General features: G+C 49.9%; 1 protein-coding gene across 1 annotated transcript in view; it reads left to right on the plus strand.

The window, feature by feature from the left end:
- The window catches only part of LOC142557816 (uncharacterized), a 33,789-nt gene extending 19,888 nt beyond the window's left edge, over positions 1–13,901 (plus strand). The window contains exon 4 of the mRNA XM_075669965.1: positions 13,731–13,901. Within this exon, the coding sequence (XP_075526080.1) occupies positions 13,731–13,881 (151 nt within the window). The 3' untranslated portion in view covers positions 13,882–13,901. The remainder of the gene's footprint in view (positions 1–13,730) is intronic.
- Positions 13,902–18,317: the final 4,416 nt, after the last annotated feature.

Here is an 18,317-nt window from a genome sequence, read left to right on the forward strand (position 1 = left end):
CAGTTATGTTTTAAAAATGTTAAGCGGTAATGTGTTACATTGTAGTCTTGAACAAAAAAGATGCGTCTGGGATGTAAACGGTGCTGGAGGACGGTTTCAGTAAACTTTGGCTGAAGTTATATGGGACAACCTGTATATATGAAAGAGAAGAAAGAAAACCGAAGGGGCCGATTTTTATTAGTCATGTCATAGGCTTCTTACTATATATATAGGTTTCTTTTTTCAAAGTTCAGCACGCAGGACCCGTCCTAACATACGCAGGAAAGAGACGACGAACTTTTTGGAAGACTCATTTACTTAACGTTTATATATATATATATATATGTAAAGAGAGAGAGAGGGAGAGCTTGGCCGATGCTACAAGGTAAGCAGAACAAATATTCAATTTCAGCTGTTTTGACTGGTGCATTGATCTTCATCAGGCATTACAAAAGAAGAGAGAGAGAGAACTAAACTTTTATTTTCCGAAACGGTAAACCGAGTCAGAACCCGGTTCACCCTAGGTGGGAGGATTCCTCATTCCAAGAACCCTCTGGCTTGGGCTGCCTCTTTTTGCCCAGGCGACGAGACTGCGTTGGTCGTCCAGGTCATCGGAGGAAAGCTTGGCCTCCCACGTTTCAGTTATCGTATGGATCTGCGGTGAGTTCGGGCGCTCATTTTGTGCTTCTATGGGGCGGCTTTCTTTGGAGTCGGCTTGTGGAGCTTGTGAGGTAAGGTCTGTGGGTGTGTCACGCAGTGGGCAATCCTGGACCATGTGTTGCAGGGTGTCTGGAACGTCGCAATGGGGGCATATGTACGAGTACTGCGTAGGATACAGTCTGTGCATCATTATTCCGTGCACGTAGATGTTCGTATGTAGGCGGCGCAGGATGACTTCTTCCTCTTTGCTCAGATTCTTGTTTGGTAAAGCGTACGTTCTTCTGCTGAGTCGGTGGTGTTGCAGAAGCTCCGAGTACTTTAGGGCGATGTCATCAACGTTGGTGGCCGGCGTAGTGTGGGATGGCAGGAAAGCCCGGCTGGTATGCTCGCGGGCAGCGGCGTGTGCCGCCTCATTTCCTGTTATGCCCTGATGGCCTGGGACCCAGTTGATGTAAGTGTCGGGGAGCGGGGCGCATGCGATGTGATTTCTTAGTATTTTGAGTGCTGTTTCTGATACGCGGCCTTTTTGATAGTTGCGAGCTGCTGCTTGGGAGTCTGTTAGTATTACTGCTACTTCAGGGCAAGTTGTTATTGCCAGAGCAATTGCCGTTTCTTCTGCAGTCTCAGGGGCTCTTGCTCGGATGGTGACAGCTGCAAGTTCTTTGCCTTGATGATCCGTAACGCTTAGGGCAAAGGCGTTTCGTTTAATATACCGGGCAGCATCGGTGTACCTCGTATCAGGGTTGCTCCCGTATTTCTTGCTGAGTGCGCGGATTCTGCTTTGCCGACGCTCCTTATGATAAGTTGGATGCATATTGCGCGGTATACTTGCAACGCTGATGCAGTCTCGGACTGCAGGTGGGATTCTTGCTTTCTGGTCTGTGTCTGCAATGAAGCTTTCACTGTATTTGAGGTAGCGGAAAACTGCACGTCCGGTGGGTGTGAGCTTGAGCCGCTCTAGCTGGCTGATCTTATGAGCCTCGACAAGCTCTTCCCACGTATTGTGGACGCCGAGCTTGAGCAGTTTCTCCGTTGATGCCATGGGTGGGAGCGTCAAGGCTACTTTGATTGCCTATCGAATGACAACATTGAGTTTCTTATTTCTGCCGGCTTGAGCGTCAAGTAGGGAGTTCCGTAGGTGATACGGCTAGTTAGGAGAGCTTGAATTATGCTTAGTGTGTCGTGCTCCTTGAGTCCGCTTCTTCGGTTTGTGATCCTCTTGACGAGGTGCGTAACTTGTGACAGTGTGCGTTGGAGACGCGGGAGAGTGGCCGCCCCTGATCCGTCCTTGTGGATGTGAAGTCCGAGTACGCGAAGAGAGTCGACTGTGGGGATCTTGGTTCCGTTGAGCGAGACGCTAGGATCGGGTTCGATATAGTTAGGTGGTCTTCCTCGTGTCCGTGCTCTCAGGACGAGAAGCTCCGACTTTTCGGGTGCGCATTGGAGACCGCAGTCTCGGAGGTATCTTTCAATAGTATCAACGGCTTCTTGTAGATTTCGTTCTTGTTGTCCAGTAGTAGGCGCTTTGGTCCAGAGCGTGACGTCGTCGGCGTAAAGGGCATGGCATAGGTTTGGGATGGCGTTGAGTTGTTTCGGTAGGTTGATCATTGCGATATTGAAAAGGAGGGGTGAAATAACTGATCCTTGTGGGGTTTCTTTGTTGGGTAGACGAAATTTATCGCTGCGGAGGTTGCAGACGCCTACTGTTGCTGTTCGGTGTGTCAAAAAGCTGCTGATATAGTTATAGATCCGCGCTCCGCAGCCTGTATCTTCGAGGTTGCGGAGAATGGCTTCGTGGCTCACGTTGTCGAATGCGCCCTTTACGTCAATTGCCAGGATTGATGATTTGCGTCTGTGATCGAGGTAATCAAGCAAGTCTTCTTTGAGGAGCAGGAGTACGTCCTGCGTGGACAGATGCTGTCGGAATCCGAACATGGTGTGCGGCAAGTGTCCGTTGTCCTCGAGGTATGTTGTTAACCGGTCGTGCACCATGTGCTCGAGGAGTTTGCCCACGCAAGATGTGAGGGAAATGGGACGTAGGTTTTCGATGCGAAGGGGTTTGTTGGGTTTGGGGATCATGGTGACCTCCGAATGCTTCCAGGCTGCTGGTAGGTCCCCCTTTTCCCAGCAGTCGTAGTACTGTAGCAGTGCTGTAGTGGCAGATTGCGGGAGGTTGCGTAAGAGCTTATTAGTTATTCTGTTTTTGCCGGGACTGGTGTTTCTAGTGAGTTTGGCTAATGCTGCGTGGAGCTCTGCCTGGGTGAATGGTCGATCGAGATCTGGGTTTGGTGCACCGCCGTACATTTTTCTGCTCGCTGATGAAGTGGGCTTGTCGCTGCTAAGTTTTTGCTGAAGCTCACGAAGGAGATCATCCTCCGATCCAGCATGATTGTGGATCAGTCTGCGCAGATTTTGCCTCTGTTGCGTTTTGGTGCGATCGGTAGCTAAGAGAGCGCGTAGGAGATGCCAGGTTTTCTTGGTGCTGAGTGTCCCTTGTATGCTGTCACAAAAGGTGTGCCAATTTTGCCTGCTAAGTTGCTCCGCGTAATCTTGGGCCTGTATGGTGAGAAGGGCGATTCGTTGCTTAAGTTTTCTATTGAGCTTTTGTCTCTTCCACCTCTTCAGGAGGCTTCTTTTGGCCTCCCAGAGATGAAGGAGATGCGGGTCGACTGCGGGGGTGTTGGTGCTTAGCTGGATGCTCTTGGTGTGGTTTTCTGCGGGGATGAGAAGGCCCTTGAGCCAATGGTCGATGTCATCGATTGTTGTGTTGCCGCTGAGGTTGGAAGTCCTTCAGAGACAGTCTGTTAGTCGAGCAACTCCAGTCTTGGTTGGTTTCCGGTTATGCGCGATGTCAAGTTGGATAATGTGGTGGTCGCTTCCGAGCGTCTCCAAAAGTCGACTCCACTCGGCCCAGTGGACGTTCGCTGTGAACGTAAGGTCCGGGTTTGTGTCCCTGGAGACACTGTTCCCGACTCTCGTGGCCTGCAATGGGTCGTTCCAGAGGGTCAGTCTGTGGTGTTGAGCAGTGTCGTGCACTCGCGCTCCCTTCTTGGTGGTGTTTGGATAAGCCCATGCTGTATGTGGGGCGTTGAAATCTCCCATTATAACAACTTGATGGCCTTTCGTGCGTTTCCTCAGTTCACGGACAAAGTGGTCGAATTCCGGAAGTTGATCACGAGGAGGGCTGTATATGCTGGCAATGAAGAGACTTTGCTGCGTTTTTCTGTCTGGTATGATCTCCACTAGGGTGTGCTCGATGGGGATGTCTTCTATTTCGTGTTCCTGCGTAGTGAGAGTTTTCTTGGTAAGAATGGCTGTGCGATGAGTTTGTGCATGAGCGATGTATCCTTGAAGTCGGACGTTGTGGGTATTGGTTTCCTGTAGGGCAATTACATCAGGGTGGTCCAGTTTGACGAGTTCTTGTAGGTTTGCATACCGGGGATGGAAGGATCGACAGTTCCATTGCCAGATGCGCAGAGTATTTTGCGGGCTATTTGTTGTGGTTTTAGCTGTCGCCATCATGAGGATCTTCAGCTTCGCAGGCAGCTTCATGGTTGGGTGAGATCGAGCGGGAGGCATTACGGCTGTTCGTGCGAGCCTTCTTTCTACCCTGCTCGGTCGTGTTGAGAAGGCTGTCGAGGTAGGACTTGGTGACATAATTGTTCTTTGCATGTGCTATAAAATTGTTGACCTGGGCTGTTAGGCCGGTAACCTGGCTTGTGAGAGGGGTGACTTGATTTGCGAGGGTGGTCACTTGGGTGTTAAGGGACGCAATCTTCTCGACAATAGGCTTGGTGATGTTTTCAATCAGGGCAAGGATGTTCTTTGTGAAGACGTCCTCGAAAGCCTGGAGGTGCTTTTGAACTCTAGCTTCGATAGCGGAATCAACTGCGTCCGTGGTTAGCGCTGTAAATGATTGTTTGCTTCCCTGTTCATATTCTTTGCATCTTTGGAATAGTCTGTCTATGAGATTTTGTTGATTTTGTAGCTTGCTCTCGAGGGCTCTTACGGTTACCGCTTCTGCCGATACGACGCCTGCACTGCCTGAGCTGCTGGCCACTTCAGCGTAATTCAGGCGTTTTTGGGAACGCGATCGCGATCTTGATCGTGATCTTGACGTGCGTCTGTTATTTCTTGCGGTGCTACTGGATGGAGGCGTTATTTGAGTTGGCGGCGCATGCACTGGCCACTTCAGCGTAATTCACGCGTTTTCGGGAACGCGACCGCGATCTTGACTTGGGTCTGCTAGTTCTTGCGTTTCCACTAGAGGAGTCACTTGAGTAGGCGGCGCATCCATTGGCAGCACCTAGTTCAGGGAACTCATCGCGGTTGGAGCTCCATCGACTGTCTCGCTCTTGGATCCTGTTTTGCCATTGCTGTCTTACTTGGTAAGGCGGTGGGTTGGGCTTGAGCTTTTTCTTGTATTCTTTCCCAGCCGTTTCGTCTCCTTCTCCGCAAATCTTGCACGTGGGATGGCAGTCATGGTTCGGGGGTTGGTTTGTTTTGCCACATTTGTAGCAGAAATTTGGGGTTGGTTTTGGGCAAACGTCTTGACGATGTCCGAGGTTGCCACAGGTTCGGCAATACTGAACTTATTTGCGGTAGGGCTTGCATCGGTAGTCGCCGCTCTGATAAATGATGTTGTAGGGGACGTGTGGGCCCTCAAAATAGATGACCGCCGCCGCGGACTGTCCGAGCATGCGGGCGTTGAGGACTGTATAGCGTGCTGGCACTCGAATTCCATCCATTAGTTCCGCACTGCAAGTCCCCGGCGTGATACCGTAGATAACACCTTTGCTGACATCTTCGGGTAGACGAGAGTTGGCTTTTACGTTGTAAATGTTGCCTCCAAGCTGTATGCTAGTGACCTTGGGTAAGTTTTGAGCGTAGTTGTTTGCTGTACTTGCAATGATGTTTTCTTCTTTTTGCATTTGTACTCTCACGTTGTCGTGGAATTCTTTTTGCAATATTCCGCTGGATCTTCCGACTGCGTGAGTGACTGCGACGAGTGACCATTTGGCGAGTTCAAGGCCAGCTTGTGGGCGGTAGACAATCTTGATGTCGTCCAAAGGTAGCGGTGGCGTTCTGAATTTACGCGGCGGCGGCGGCATGGCTGGCTGTTGTGTGGATTGGGTCACTGCGGGGGACTTGATGTGCGTGATTTCCTTTTTGCCTTTCCTTTCCCATGTCAGCCATTGGTCGTTGAGGTCTATAGTTCTGCCACTGTTCTTATCGTAGGTCCAAGATTGCGCGACGTCGGCTTCTTCCGCTGAGTCTGCATGCATGGCGCTTGTTTCTTCTTGTCGTTCGCTTGACGTCGCGTCCGTCGCGGGTGTTTCTTGGCTCAACTCAAAGCCTGCTTGTCAGCCGCAGCGCCTGTGAGCGCCGAGCCTCCTCTTCGACACACAGTGCACGTGCAACGCACGTGCGGCAGCGAGCGCTGTCGGTCTCCTTTCACGCGCACCGTGTGCCTGTTGCACGTGCGACGGTGGTTCTCTCCGGCGGGCCGGTGGGGTCTCGCGCGGCGTTAGGCTTAGCAAGGCGCGGGATGGTCGGTGAACAAGAAGCTCGAAATCTTGACAAAAACGCACTCACTTTTAAAGTAGGTGGTATCCGCTTGTTCCTTGCAGCTTGCCGATTCTGTCGGTGCAAAATGAAAGGACTGAGTGGCCTTGCTGTAGAAATGAGCGCAAGACGCAGGAGACCATGTGAGACACGTCAGTACTCCACGGCCCCCTAGCGGAGAGTCCTTACAAAAGACTACAAAAGAAAAATCTATATGAATATATATATATATATATATATATATATATATATATATATATATATATTTATTGCTACGGCACAGTATGTGCGATCACGAAAGGCGAGCAGTGTGAAGACGACGACGACGATTAGAAGCTAGCGCGGGCTGTTGCCTCTTGGCCAAGCGAAGCGTATTGCCTTGTAAATATACTTGTAAATAGCTTTTCGTTGGTGTCTTCCTACGTAACATATCTGGTGGAGGTGGACGTTCCCTGTACCTCGTCACGGAGCTTCGCAGTGGACGGTACGTCGAGCCTTCCTTCATGGCTCCCGGCGACGACAACCCGACTCCGCCGGCTCCGACACCTGCTGCCACTTCGACGACCTACATCACTCTCCCCGCTCCCCGTGATCCTGGCGTATTCTCAGGCAAAGATAGGGAAGACGTCGATGACTGGATCAGCCTGTATGAACACGTCAGCCGCAATAACCGGTGGGACCCTACTATTATGCTCGCCAACGTCGTCTTTTACCTCGGTGGCACACCTAGAGTTTGGTATCGCACGCACGAAGATGAGCTCACCAGTTGGGATTCACTTAAGACACAGCTTCGAGACTTGTTCGGCAACCCCTACGGTCACCAACTTGCCACGCAGAAGGCGCTTTCCGGCCGTGTGCAGACGTCCACAGAGCCCTATGTCACGTACGTTCAGGACGTCTTGGCTCTGTGCCGCAAAGTTGACACCCACATGACTGAGACAGACAAGGTTTCCCACATCCTGAAAGGCATTGCCGATGACGCCTTCAACTTGCTCGTTTGCAACAACGTAGCGACGGTGGATGCTGTTATAAAAGAGTGCCGCCGCCTGGAACTCGCCAAAAGCCGACGTATTGACCAGAAGTTTGCCTGTCTGCCCAACACCCCAGCGACATCTTCTTGTGCCGACGCTCCTCGTCCCAACAACACTGCCGATGTTACCAGGATCGTCCGGTGTGAGATCGAGGCCGCCTATCCGGCTGCCTTCGACTCCAGTCCCTCCAACACATCTGCAGTCACGGTCTCCCTCATCCAGGCAGTTGTCCGCCAGGAGTTCGAAAACATGGGTCTTCACACCATTTGCTCGACCCATCGCCCTGATACCCGCCCGGCTTCTTCCATTCCGCCCCGTCCCGCGTCTCCTTACCCACCTCGTTTCCGCAACCCTTCTGAATGGCGCACTGCTGACGACAAGCCCATTTGTTTCTACTGCCATCGAATCGGGCACATTTCTCGGCACTGTCGCAGTCGCTGGAGTTCCCCGATCCGGTCTACTTATACTGCCTACTCTCGCTCCCCAGGTGGCCCTTCTCGTCCCTATGCCGCACGCTCCGATAATGCCGCCACTGATTCTCCTGCAACGACCCGCCCCTATTCTCGGTCGCCTTCGCCCCAACGACGACAATCTCGCTCTCCCCAGCCCCGTCGCTCCTATTCGCCGACTCCTTTCGGACGCCGCTCCCAGCCGGAAAACTAGACGATGCAGCGCCTCGAGGTGACGCTGCATTGCTCCCTACGCCGCCAAATCCTCTACTGACGTTGCCCACTCATCTGAACCTTCTTGATGTGCAAGTCGACGGTGTTTCAGTATCTGCACTCATAGACACTGGGGCGCATTTGTCCGTGATGAGCGCTGACCTTCGTAACCGGCTCAAGAAAATTATCACGCCCGCCACGACGCCTGTTGTCCGTGTCGCCGATGGCGGAACAGCCCCCATAATTGGTATGTGTACCGCCCGCGTCTCCTTCGCCGATCGCTCAACAATCGTGCTATTCACAGTCATCGCCCACTGTCCCCACGACATCATCCTCGGCTTAGACTTCCTCTCCGCACATTCTGCTCTCATCGATTGTTCCGCCAGTACTCTCCGCCTTGACCTGCCTGTTCTGGATCCTGCTGAACCACACCCCAGTCGCCTCAGTTCCGCCGACTTCGTTCGCTTGCCGCCTTCGGCACTGACCTACGTTGACCTCGTGTCATCCCCTCCAGTCCCCGACGGTCACTACATCGCGGCTCCTATGCAAGACGTCCTCCTTACACACGGGTTCACAGTACCTCATACAGTTTTATCTATTACGGCGAATTGCGTCTGCCTGCCAGTGGTCAACTTTGGCTTGACGACACAAGTGCTGCCACGCGGGATGTCTCTGGCCCAGCTTTGCTCATTCGAGGATCACTCAGTAGCATCCATTGCAGTAGACGACACTTCATCCGATACTCCTCTACCATCGCAGTCGGCAAATTGTACCATCGCTGACTTACAGAAAATGATTGCCCCCGACTTGCCGTCCGAGAACGCTCGTGAACTCTACCGCGTTCTGTTTTCCTACCACGATATTTTTGACTTTAACGATCGTCCTTTGGCCCAAACTACAGCTGTCAAACATCGCATTAATACCGGCGATGCCCCTCCTATTCATCGCCGCCCGTATCGAGTGTCACCAGCTGAGCGTCAAGTTATTCACGCAGAAGTTCGCAAAATGCTTGCCAAGAACATTATTGAACCATCATATAGTCCATGGGCGTCACCTGTCGTACTGGTCAAAAAGAAGGATGGCTCATGGCGCTTTTGCGTGGATTATCGGCACCTTATTAGGGTTACCAAAAAGGACGTGTATCCCCTACCTCGGATTGATGACGCCCTTGACTGCCTCCACGGTGCTCGCTATTTCTCCTCTATTGACCTTCGCTCCGGCTACTGGCAGATTGCCGTGGACGATCTCGACCGCGAGAAGACTGCTTTTGTCACACCCGACGGTCTTTATCAATTTAAAGTGATGCCGTTCGGTCTATGTAACGCCCCTGCCACTTTTGAACGCATGATGGACTCCCTTCTTCACGGATTCAAATGGTCCACGTGCCTGTGCTACCTGGACGACGTTATCGTATTCTCCCCAACGTTCGCTACGCACCTGGAGCGCCTTTCAGCAGTCCTGGACGTTTTTCGTCGAGCCGGTCTGCAACTCAACGCATCCAAGTGCCAATTCGGCCGTCGCCAGATTACCGTCCTTGGACATCTCGTTGACGCGAACGGAGTGCAACCGGACCCAGGCAAGATCCATGCTGTTGAGCACTTCCCTGTTCCGAAGTGTGTCAAGGATGTGCGCAGCTTCATCGGCCTTTGTTCGTACTTCCGCCGTTTCGTGCGAAATTTCGCCGCCATAGCACGACCACTAACCGAGCTTTTGAAAAAAGACGCACCTTTCCAGTGGGGCGATAACGAGGCCTCTGCATTCTCACATCTAATCGACATTCTCACAACGCCTCCCGTTCTGGCCCATTTCGATCCTTCTGCGCCTACCGAAGTCCGTACTGATGCCAGCGGTCACGGTATAGGCGCGGTCCTGGCACAACGCCAGCGTGGCCAAGACCGGGTTATCGCTTACGCCAGCAGGCTCCTCTCACCCGCGGAGCGCAACTATTCCATCACTGAGCGTGAGTGTCTGGCCCTAGTTTGGGCGGTTGCGAAATTCCGCCCATACTTATATGGCCGATCCTTTTCCGTTGTCACAGACCATCACGCGCTTTGCTGGTTATGCTCCCTGAAAGATCCTACAGGAAGACTTGGTCGCTGGGCCTTACGCCTCCAAGAATATTCGTATACTGTCACCTATAAATCTGGCCGACTACACAAGGACGCCGACTGCCTGTCTCGCTACCCGGTCGACGAGCCTGACGACGCCGACAGTAGTAGCGCCAACGGCATTTTCTCTCTGTCTGCCTTCGCTAACATCGCCGATGAGCAGTACCGCGACCTATCGCTGCGAGCACTTATCGAGCGTCTGCGCTCTACACCTACCGACGCATCCGTTCGCCGATATGTCCTCCAGGGCGGCATTCTGTATCGAAGGAACTTTCTCCCTGACGGCTCTGACCTTCTTCTTGTCGTGCCAAAACAGCTACGACAGACTGTGCTCTTTGAGATGCATGACGCACCCACTGCAGGACATCTTGGGGTAACCCGCACGTACGACCGCGTCCGCCGCCGCTTCTATTGGCCTGGTCTCGTTCGCTCCGTTCGACGCTACGTTGCTGCATGTGATCCCTGCCAGCGTCGGAAAACACCTCAGGTGCTACCTGCCGGTCATCTCCAGCCGATCACCGTCCCTGTGGAACCGTTCTTTCGTGTTGAATTAGACCTGCTCGGTCCCTTTCCCACGTCATCCTCTGGGAACAAATGGGTAGCCGTCGCAACTGATTACGCCACCATATACGCTATCACTCGGGCTCTCCCTACCTGTTGCGCCACTGACGTCGCGGACTTCCTCTTGCGTGACATTATCTTGCTTCATGGCGCCCCGCGACAGCTCCTTACTGACCGTGGTCGAAACTTTCTCTCGCAAGTTATCGCTGACATTGTGCGTTCCTGCTCCATTCAACACAAACTGACTACCTCATACCATCCTCAAACCAATGGCCTGACAGAGCGGTTAAACCGTACTCTTACCGATATGCTGGCCAAGTACGTTTCCAAGGACCACCACGACTGGGACATCGCCCTTCCTTACGTAACATTTGCGTACAATTCTTCCCGGCACGACACCGCTGGATTTTCTCCCTTTTATCTACTGTACGGTCGCGAACCTACCTTGCCCTTAGACACGGCACTTCCTCCTGCTGCGGTCTCAACAAGCGAGTATGCGCGCGATGCCATCGCCCTCGCCGACCATGCACGTCAGTTTGCCCGTGCTCGACTGACGGCCTCACAAACCACTCAGCAGTGCCAGTACAACGCCCGCCATCGTGACGTACAGTTTTCGCCTGGTGCGCTCGTGCTCCTGTGGTCGCCCACTCGTCACGTCGGACTTTCAGAGAAGCTCCTTTCGCGATACACAGGGCCCTACCGCGTGCTGCGCCAGGTGACGCCTGTGACTTACGAAATTGCTCCTGTGGGTTCAACCTCGTCCTCTCCTCTGGCATCTAGTGATGTCGTACACGTCAGTCGGCTCAAGGCCTACTACACTGCTTCCGAGTCCGATCTTTAGTCGCTCCGGGACGGCGCTTTTGCCGCCGGGGGTAGTGCTACGGCACAGTATGTGCGATCACGAAAGGCGAGCAGTGTGAAGACGACGACGACGATTAGAAGCTAGCGCGGGCTGTTGCCTCTTGGCCAAGTGAAGCGTATTGCCTTGTAAATATACTTTTAAATAGCTTTTCGTTGGTGTCTTCCTACGTAACAATATTATACATATATATTATACATATTGATACGGAACAGCCGCGCCACAGTGTGGCTGCACTGTGGAGGAACAAGACGACGTGTGTGCCCGCTTGTTATAGCGTTGCCATCTTTGCCACCGTTGGTATACGTGTAAATATATTGTAGACTTGTACATCAGCTACACGTCACAATATGAAGGACGGGGTTGTCCGAATTCGGCGTTTAATAAATTGAAAGAAGTGCAGGTGCACGTAAAAAACAAACAACATACAATTTCGACGTTCTGAACGGCGTACGGCCTGGCCAGGCCCCGGCCGAAATGTCGAAATTATATTTTTGTTCCTTTTTATTGCGATAGCAATTATATGGACACTCCAAACGCATTTCTGCCGTAGCCGTCGCCATGGAGTTCCGTATAACAAGCAAACAGGTTAAGATCGTCGCTGCGCCCCGTGCGTGCCGTGAAAGCATACTATAGGGTGGGCCGACGATCGCGCTCAATCTCGCGCGCGCGAGGGAGGAAAGCGGGGCGGAAGCGCACCGTTTTCTTTTGTGCGCGAAGAACGGGGGGGGGCAGAGAGGCGAGAGAGAGAGCGTGGTGACGTTCTACTCCGGTGGCTACTGCTTACGGCGCGGCTGCCATATCCTGCAAGCGATCTGCGCTGTGGACAAAGTGCATGCAAGGTATATGTAAACTGGTAGCGAAGCTTTCATAGAAGCCCGCATGTGAAGAAAATGGCGACTTGTTGTAACCATCGCATCTACATATTGTGGGGACAACTAATAGCAAGCAAAAATAAAAAAAAATAAAATAAAAAGTGAAGTCACAACTGGAAAGGGCAGTGACGTCACGATCTTATGCTGCTTGGCGCGAATGTTTGAATTTCTTTAGCGTCCGACATTTCGACGGCTACGCGAGAAGTTAGTTTTTTTTGAGGCTGTGGAGAGCTTGCGACTCGCCTCGGCTGAAACGTCAACGTCTCCTTTAACTATAGGAGTTGGGTATGTCTTAATGTGAACATAATTAGGCTGTTATTGACGGCGAGGCAGTAGCTTCCTTAGGAAAGTAAGCGAATAGGATGGAAATAAATGGCACTGTCACATGGGTTTCAAAAGCAACTTCACTTTTATTCGTCCAGAATAATGTAACTAAGATAATTGACCAGAGAAAATATGTTTGAATGCATGAAAAGTACTATGGCCAGCAGACAGTCGTAATGTATAGCAACCATGTGCGGATCCTCTTCCCAGAATCATTCGTAATTCCTCTCGACACCATATATTCATATGCAACACACAAGGAAATAAAAGAAAAACTCAGTTGAGACCACCGCGTTCAAGTGTGCAATGTTATTCCGCACGAGATAGTAGCTGGTTTGCACAGCCTTGCCAAGTCTTGAGCCAGATGCACTGGCTGATAGGGGTCACCAAAAACGAACTAATAAATTGAGAAATAAGAAAAAAATTATCATTTGTTGTTTTAGCACAACGAACATACTTGAAACGGGATATTTACTCGTACGACTGCATTCCGATTACATTTCTTCAAAAAATTTTTTCGCATAGATTTTATAGTTTCAATTTGTCCCCCCCTCTCGCGTAGTCGCGCCTCAATCGTGCACCGCCAGCTGATATCTTTGGCGATGGGTTTTGGCACGCTTTTCGTTGTAAGCTTCGCGACCTATTTAGATGGACCTTGGTGCATGCGCCTAACGCCAGTAGCTTCGTATATGCTGTGCTTTCAACGTTTAGTTCGCGTTGAAGTGAGAGACAACACGGAGGCCAATTCGCTCGCTGCTGCTTCCGCACTTCCTAACTCCAGCGTTTCGACAGCGAGTTTGCGCGGTCGTCGAGCGCGATTTGTTCATATTTAGCTGTGCGTGCGTGACAACATGGCTGGTAATTTAGTTAGTAAGCGGATGTTTCCAACTTAAAACTACTATCGATCGTTTTTTCAGTTAGCTGTGTGCTAATTTGCTATTGCAAGCGATGCTTCGTCTTTCGCGCGAAACTGCCCCTTTTAGAAGTGCGCCTATATATATATATATATATATATATATATATATATATATATATATATATATATATATATATATATTTACATACCCTCCCAGTGTATATTCTGACCCTCCCAATGCTGCTTGCAGCCGTGCAGGCCGGCGCCGCCATCGCATGGACGCCGGGGGCTCGGACGGCGCGATCATGCACGGACCGGGCAAGGACGGCGACGACCGGGAGCCTTCTGGAAATGGCTTAGGAGGCCAGTTGGAGCACGAGTATTTCGACGTCAGGAAATAAAGTGTGCTGGCAACTCTCTTGCTACGCGAGTGCTGTGTTCAACCGAGGGGGTTATCAGCCATGTCGTATCAAAGTGCACGAATGCAACTGGCTGCCTGCCACCTGCATGAACTACTTATTTTGCCGCACTGGCAAGAGTTTGATCAAGGTAGGACAAGTTGGTAATACATGACAAATCTGCAGCGCACAATGATAAATACGAATAAAGCAATCGCAGAATACCAGCAGTGACTTCGAGTGACAGGTTTTATCCTGTCCGTTGAATGTGGAGCCAAGGGCGACGAACAGAAGACACGTGGTTACGACGTGGTGGGCGATGCGACCCCGGTATCGTTGTTGTTGCAATGGTCGCATCCTTGTTGCAACCTTACTGGCAACTTGAGAACTGACGCGGACCAAGTTGTTCTTCATCCGCTAGAATCCTGCAACACGATAACAACGCGCCTGTGGGGCATATGGTCTTTCATGGTTCGTTAATCTTTAGAAACCGTTTAGATGTTGGTGTACCGGATGGTACACATGTATTTCGCGCGCATTTACCTAACGTGCGTGTCCGCAAATACCGCCATGGCTGCGACCGCGGCACGGAATAGGCGTGACGAATGTGTCGGAAATCCGCTCTTTGCTCCTCCACTCGGCGCTTATCCTGGTCTATCAGAAGTCTTTTCACGGTAACTTTGTACGAACAAATAGCCTGGAGTGCTGTACACATTGCTAGCGAAGATGGTTGGCAATGGCAAAGAGCGCGTTGGGAACCGGAAGTTCCAGTAAGTATTTGCGCCGAGGGAAACTTGTAAAATGGCCTTACATGATGCGGGATACCCAACAGAAAAAGCTGTCAGAGATGACAATTTGCCGGAGCCTTGCCTTTACTGGCAGAGATACAGTATTCCAAAATTGACGAAATACGTACATAATGTAACGCGCACGCACACGCGCGCGCGCACACACACACACACACACACACACACACACACACACACACACACACACACGCACACGCACGCACGCACGCACACGCACACGCACACGTAGCAATGGAAGTTGAGCTCTGGGTAAAAGCAATCAACATAGAACGAGCATGCAAATGTAAAATAGGAATGCACCTAAGTAATGTAACGAACATTCAGTCACTAGAAAGGAATATTGCACAGTAAATAGCATAAACACCAAGAAAAAGAAGAAAAACTCGGTTAACATCATAGAAGAAAGGAGAGGGGGACGGATGGGACAATTCTGTATATACTCGTATAATGGCAGTAGGTTTCTTCCGAGTGAGTGAGTGAGTCAATAAACTTTTATTGGGTCCAGCAAATCGCGATAAAACGTGCACCCGGCTAATCTGGACTGCCAGATCTAGCCTGCCGGCCCAATCCCCGAGATCTACGCAGAAAAACGGGCGTGCGGCCATTACACGGAGAAAATGACATCTTTCTCGTAAATATTCTCCTTGATACCTGCCATTATTGAGCTACAGTACTGACTTGTACTGGCTCTCACTATTCTTGGACATTCCCGTAGCATTTCACTTGCCAGTTGGATTAACACAGACAACAGATAATAACAGATAACACTTCCAACCTTCTCAAATCTTCCTTCGGAACTGCCTCACCCAAATAGGTTACTGCCCGTGCCCCGAATCGACGTCCAACCGGTGTTGCTACCCTATCGCTAAACTGTATCCCGTCTGTAAATAAAGTGTATCGAAAGCGCTCCTTCTCCGCAAATATGAGCCGCAGGGCTTGCGCTGATGCCGTTTAACGCGATTAGTAAACCATTAGGCGCAGAATAATTTTCCCCGAAATATTGAGAAAATGGTAAACCTATAGCCCCGGAAAATATAATTTTTCCGACGAAAAATAATGTGTATCGAAAGCGCTCCTCCTCCGCATATATGAGCCGCAGGGCTTGCGCTGATGCCGTTTAACGCGATAAATAAACGATTAGCCGCAGAGGAATTTTCCCGGAAATATTGAAAAAATGGTAAGCCTATAGCCCAGGAAAAGATCATTTTTCCGACGAAAAATAAAGTGTATCGAAAGCGCTCCTTCTCCGCACATATGAACCGCAGGGCTTGCGCTGATGCCGCTTAACGCGATAAATAAACGATTTGGCGCAGAATAATTATCCCCGAAATATTGAGAAAATGGTAAACCTATAGCCCAGGAAAATATCATTTTTCCGACGAAAAATAAAGTGTATCGAAAGCGCTCCTTCTCCGCACATATGAACCGCAGGGCTTGCGCTGATGCCGCTTAACGCGATAAATAAACGATTTGGCGCAGAATAATTATCCCCGAAATATTGCAAAAATGGTAAGCCTATGGCCCAAGAAAATATCATTTTTCCGACGAAAAATAAAGTGGATCGAAAGCGCTCCTTCTCCGCACATATGAACCGCAGGGCTTGCGCTCATGCCGCTTAACGCGATAAATAAACGATTTGGCGCAGAATAATTATCCCCGAAATATTGCGAAAATGGTAAGCCTATGGCCCAAGAAAATATCATTTTTCCGACGAAAAATAAAGCGTATCGAAAGCGCTCCTTCTCCGCATATATGAGCCGCTGGGCTTGCGCTGATGCCGTTTAATGCGATAAATAAACGATTAGCCGCAGAGGAATTTTCCCGGAAATATTGAAAAAATGGTAAGCCTATAGCCCAGGAAAATATCATTTTTCCGACGAAAAATAAAGTGTATCGAAAGCGCTCCTTCTCCGCATATATGAGCCGCCGTGCTTGCGCTGATGCCGTTTAAGGCGATAAATAAACGATTAGCCGCAGAGGAATTTTCCCGGAAATATTGAAAAAAATGGTAAGCCTATGGCCCAGGAAAATATCATTTTTCCGACGAAAAATAAAGTGTATCGAAAGCGCTCCTTCTCCGCATATATGAGCCGCCGTGCTTGCGCTGATGCCGTTTAACGCGATAAATAAACGATTAGCCGCAGAGGAATTTTCCCGGAAATATTGAAAAAATGGTAAGCCTATAGCCCAGGAAAAGATCATTTTTCCGACGAAAAATAAAGTGTATCGAAAGCGCTCCTTCTCCGCACATATGAACCGCAGGGCTTGCGCTGATAGCGCTTAACGCGATAAATAAAGGATTTGGCGCAGAATAATTATCCCCGAAATATTGCAAAAATGGTAAGCCTATGGCCCAAGAAAATATCATTTTTCCGACGAAAAATAAAGTGTATCGAAAGCGCTCCTTCTCCGCATATATGAGCCGCCGTGCTTGCGCTGATGCCGTTTAACGCGATAAATAAACGATTAGCCGCAGAGGAATTTTCCCGGAAATATTGAAAAAATGGTAAGCCTATAGCCCAGGAAAAGATCATTTTTCCGACGAAAAATAAAGTGTATCGAAAGCGCTCCTTCTCCGCATATATGAGCCGCAGGGCTTGCGCTGATGCCGTTTAACGCGAATAATAAACGATTAGGCGCAGAATAATTTTCCCTGAAATATTGAAAAAGTGGTAAGCCTATGGCCCAAGAAAATATCATTTTTCCGACGAAAAATAAAGTGTATCGAAAGCGCTCCTTCTCCGCACATATGAACCGCAGGGCTTGCGCTGATGCCGTTTAACGCGAATAATAAACGATTAGGCGCAGAATAATTTTCCCTGAAATATTGAAAAAGTGGTAAGCGTATAGCCCAGGAAAATATCATTTTTCCGACGAAAAATAAAGTGTATCGAAAGCGCTCCTTCTCCGCATATATGAGCCGCAGGGCTTGCGCTGATGCCGTTTAACGCGAATAATAAACGATTAGGCGCAGAATAATTTTCCCTGAAATATTGAAAAAATGGTAAGCCTATGGCCCAGGAAAATATCATTTTTCCGACGAAAAATAAAGTGTATCGAAAGCGCTCCTTCTCCGCACATATGAGCCGCAGGGCTTGCGCTGATGCCGTTTAACGCGAATAATAAACGATTAGGCGCAGAATAATTTTCCCTGAAATATTGAAAAAGTGGTAAGCGTATAGCCCAGGAAAATATCATTTTTCCGACGAAAAATAAAGTGTATCGAAAGCGCTCCTTCTCCGCACATATGAGCCGCAGGGCTTGCGCTGATGCCGTTTAACGCGATAAATAAACGATTAGGCGCAGAATAATTTTCCCCAAAATATTGAAAAAATAGTAAGCCTATAGCACAGGAAAATATCATTTTTCCGACGAAAAATAATAAAGTCTATCGAAAGCGCTCGTTCTCCGCAAATATGAGCCGCCTTGCTTGCGCTGATGCCGCTTAACGCGATAAATAAACGATTAGGCACAGAATAATTTTCCCTGAAATATTGAAAAAATGGTACACCTATAGCCCAGGAAAATATAATTTTTCCGACGAAAAATAAAGTGTATCGAAAGCGCTCGTTCTCCGCATATATCAGCCGCAGGGCTTGCGCTGATGCCGTTTAACGCGATAAATAAACG

The sequence above is a fragment of the Dermacentor variabilis genome, chromosome 9 (genome assembly GCF_050947875.1).
Source record: "Dermacentor variabilis isolate Ectoservices chromosome 9, ASM5094787v1, whole genome shotgun sequence".
Classification (NCBI taxonomy): Eukaryota; Metazoa; Arthropoda; class Arachnida; order Ixodida; family Ixodidae; genus Dermacentor; species Dermacentor variabilis.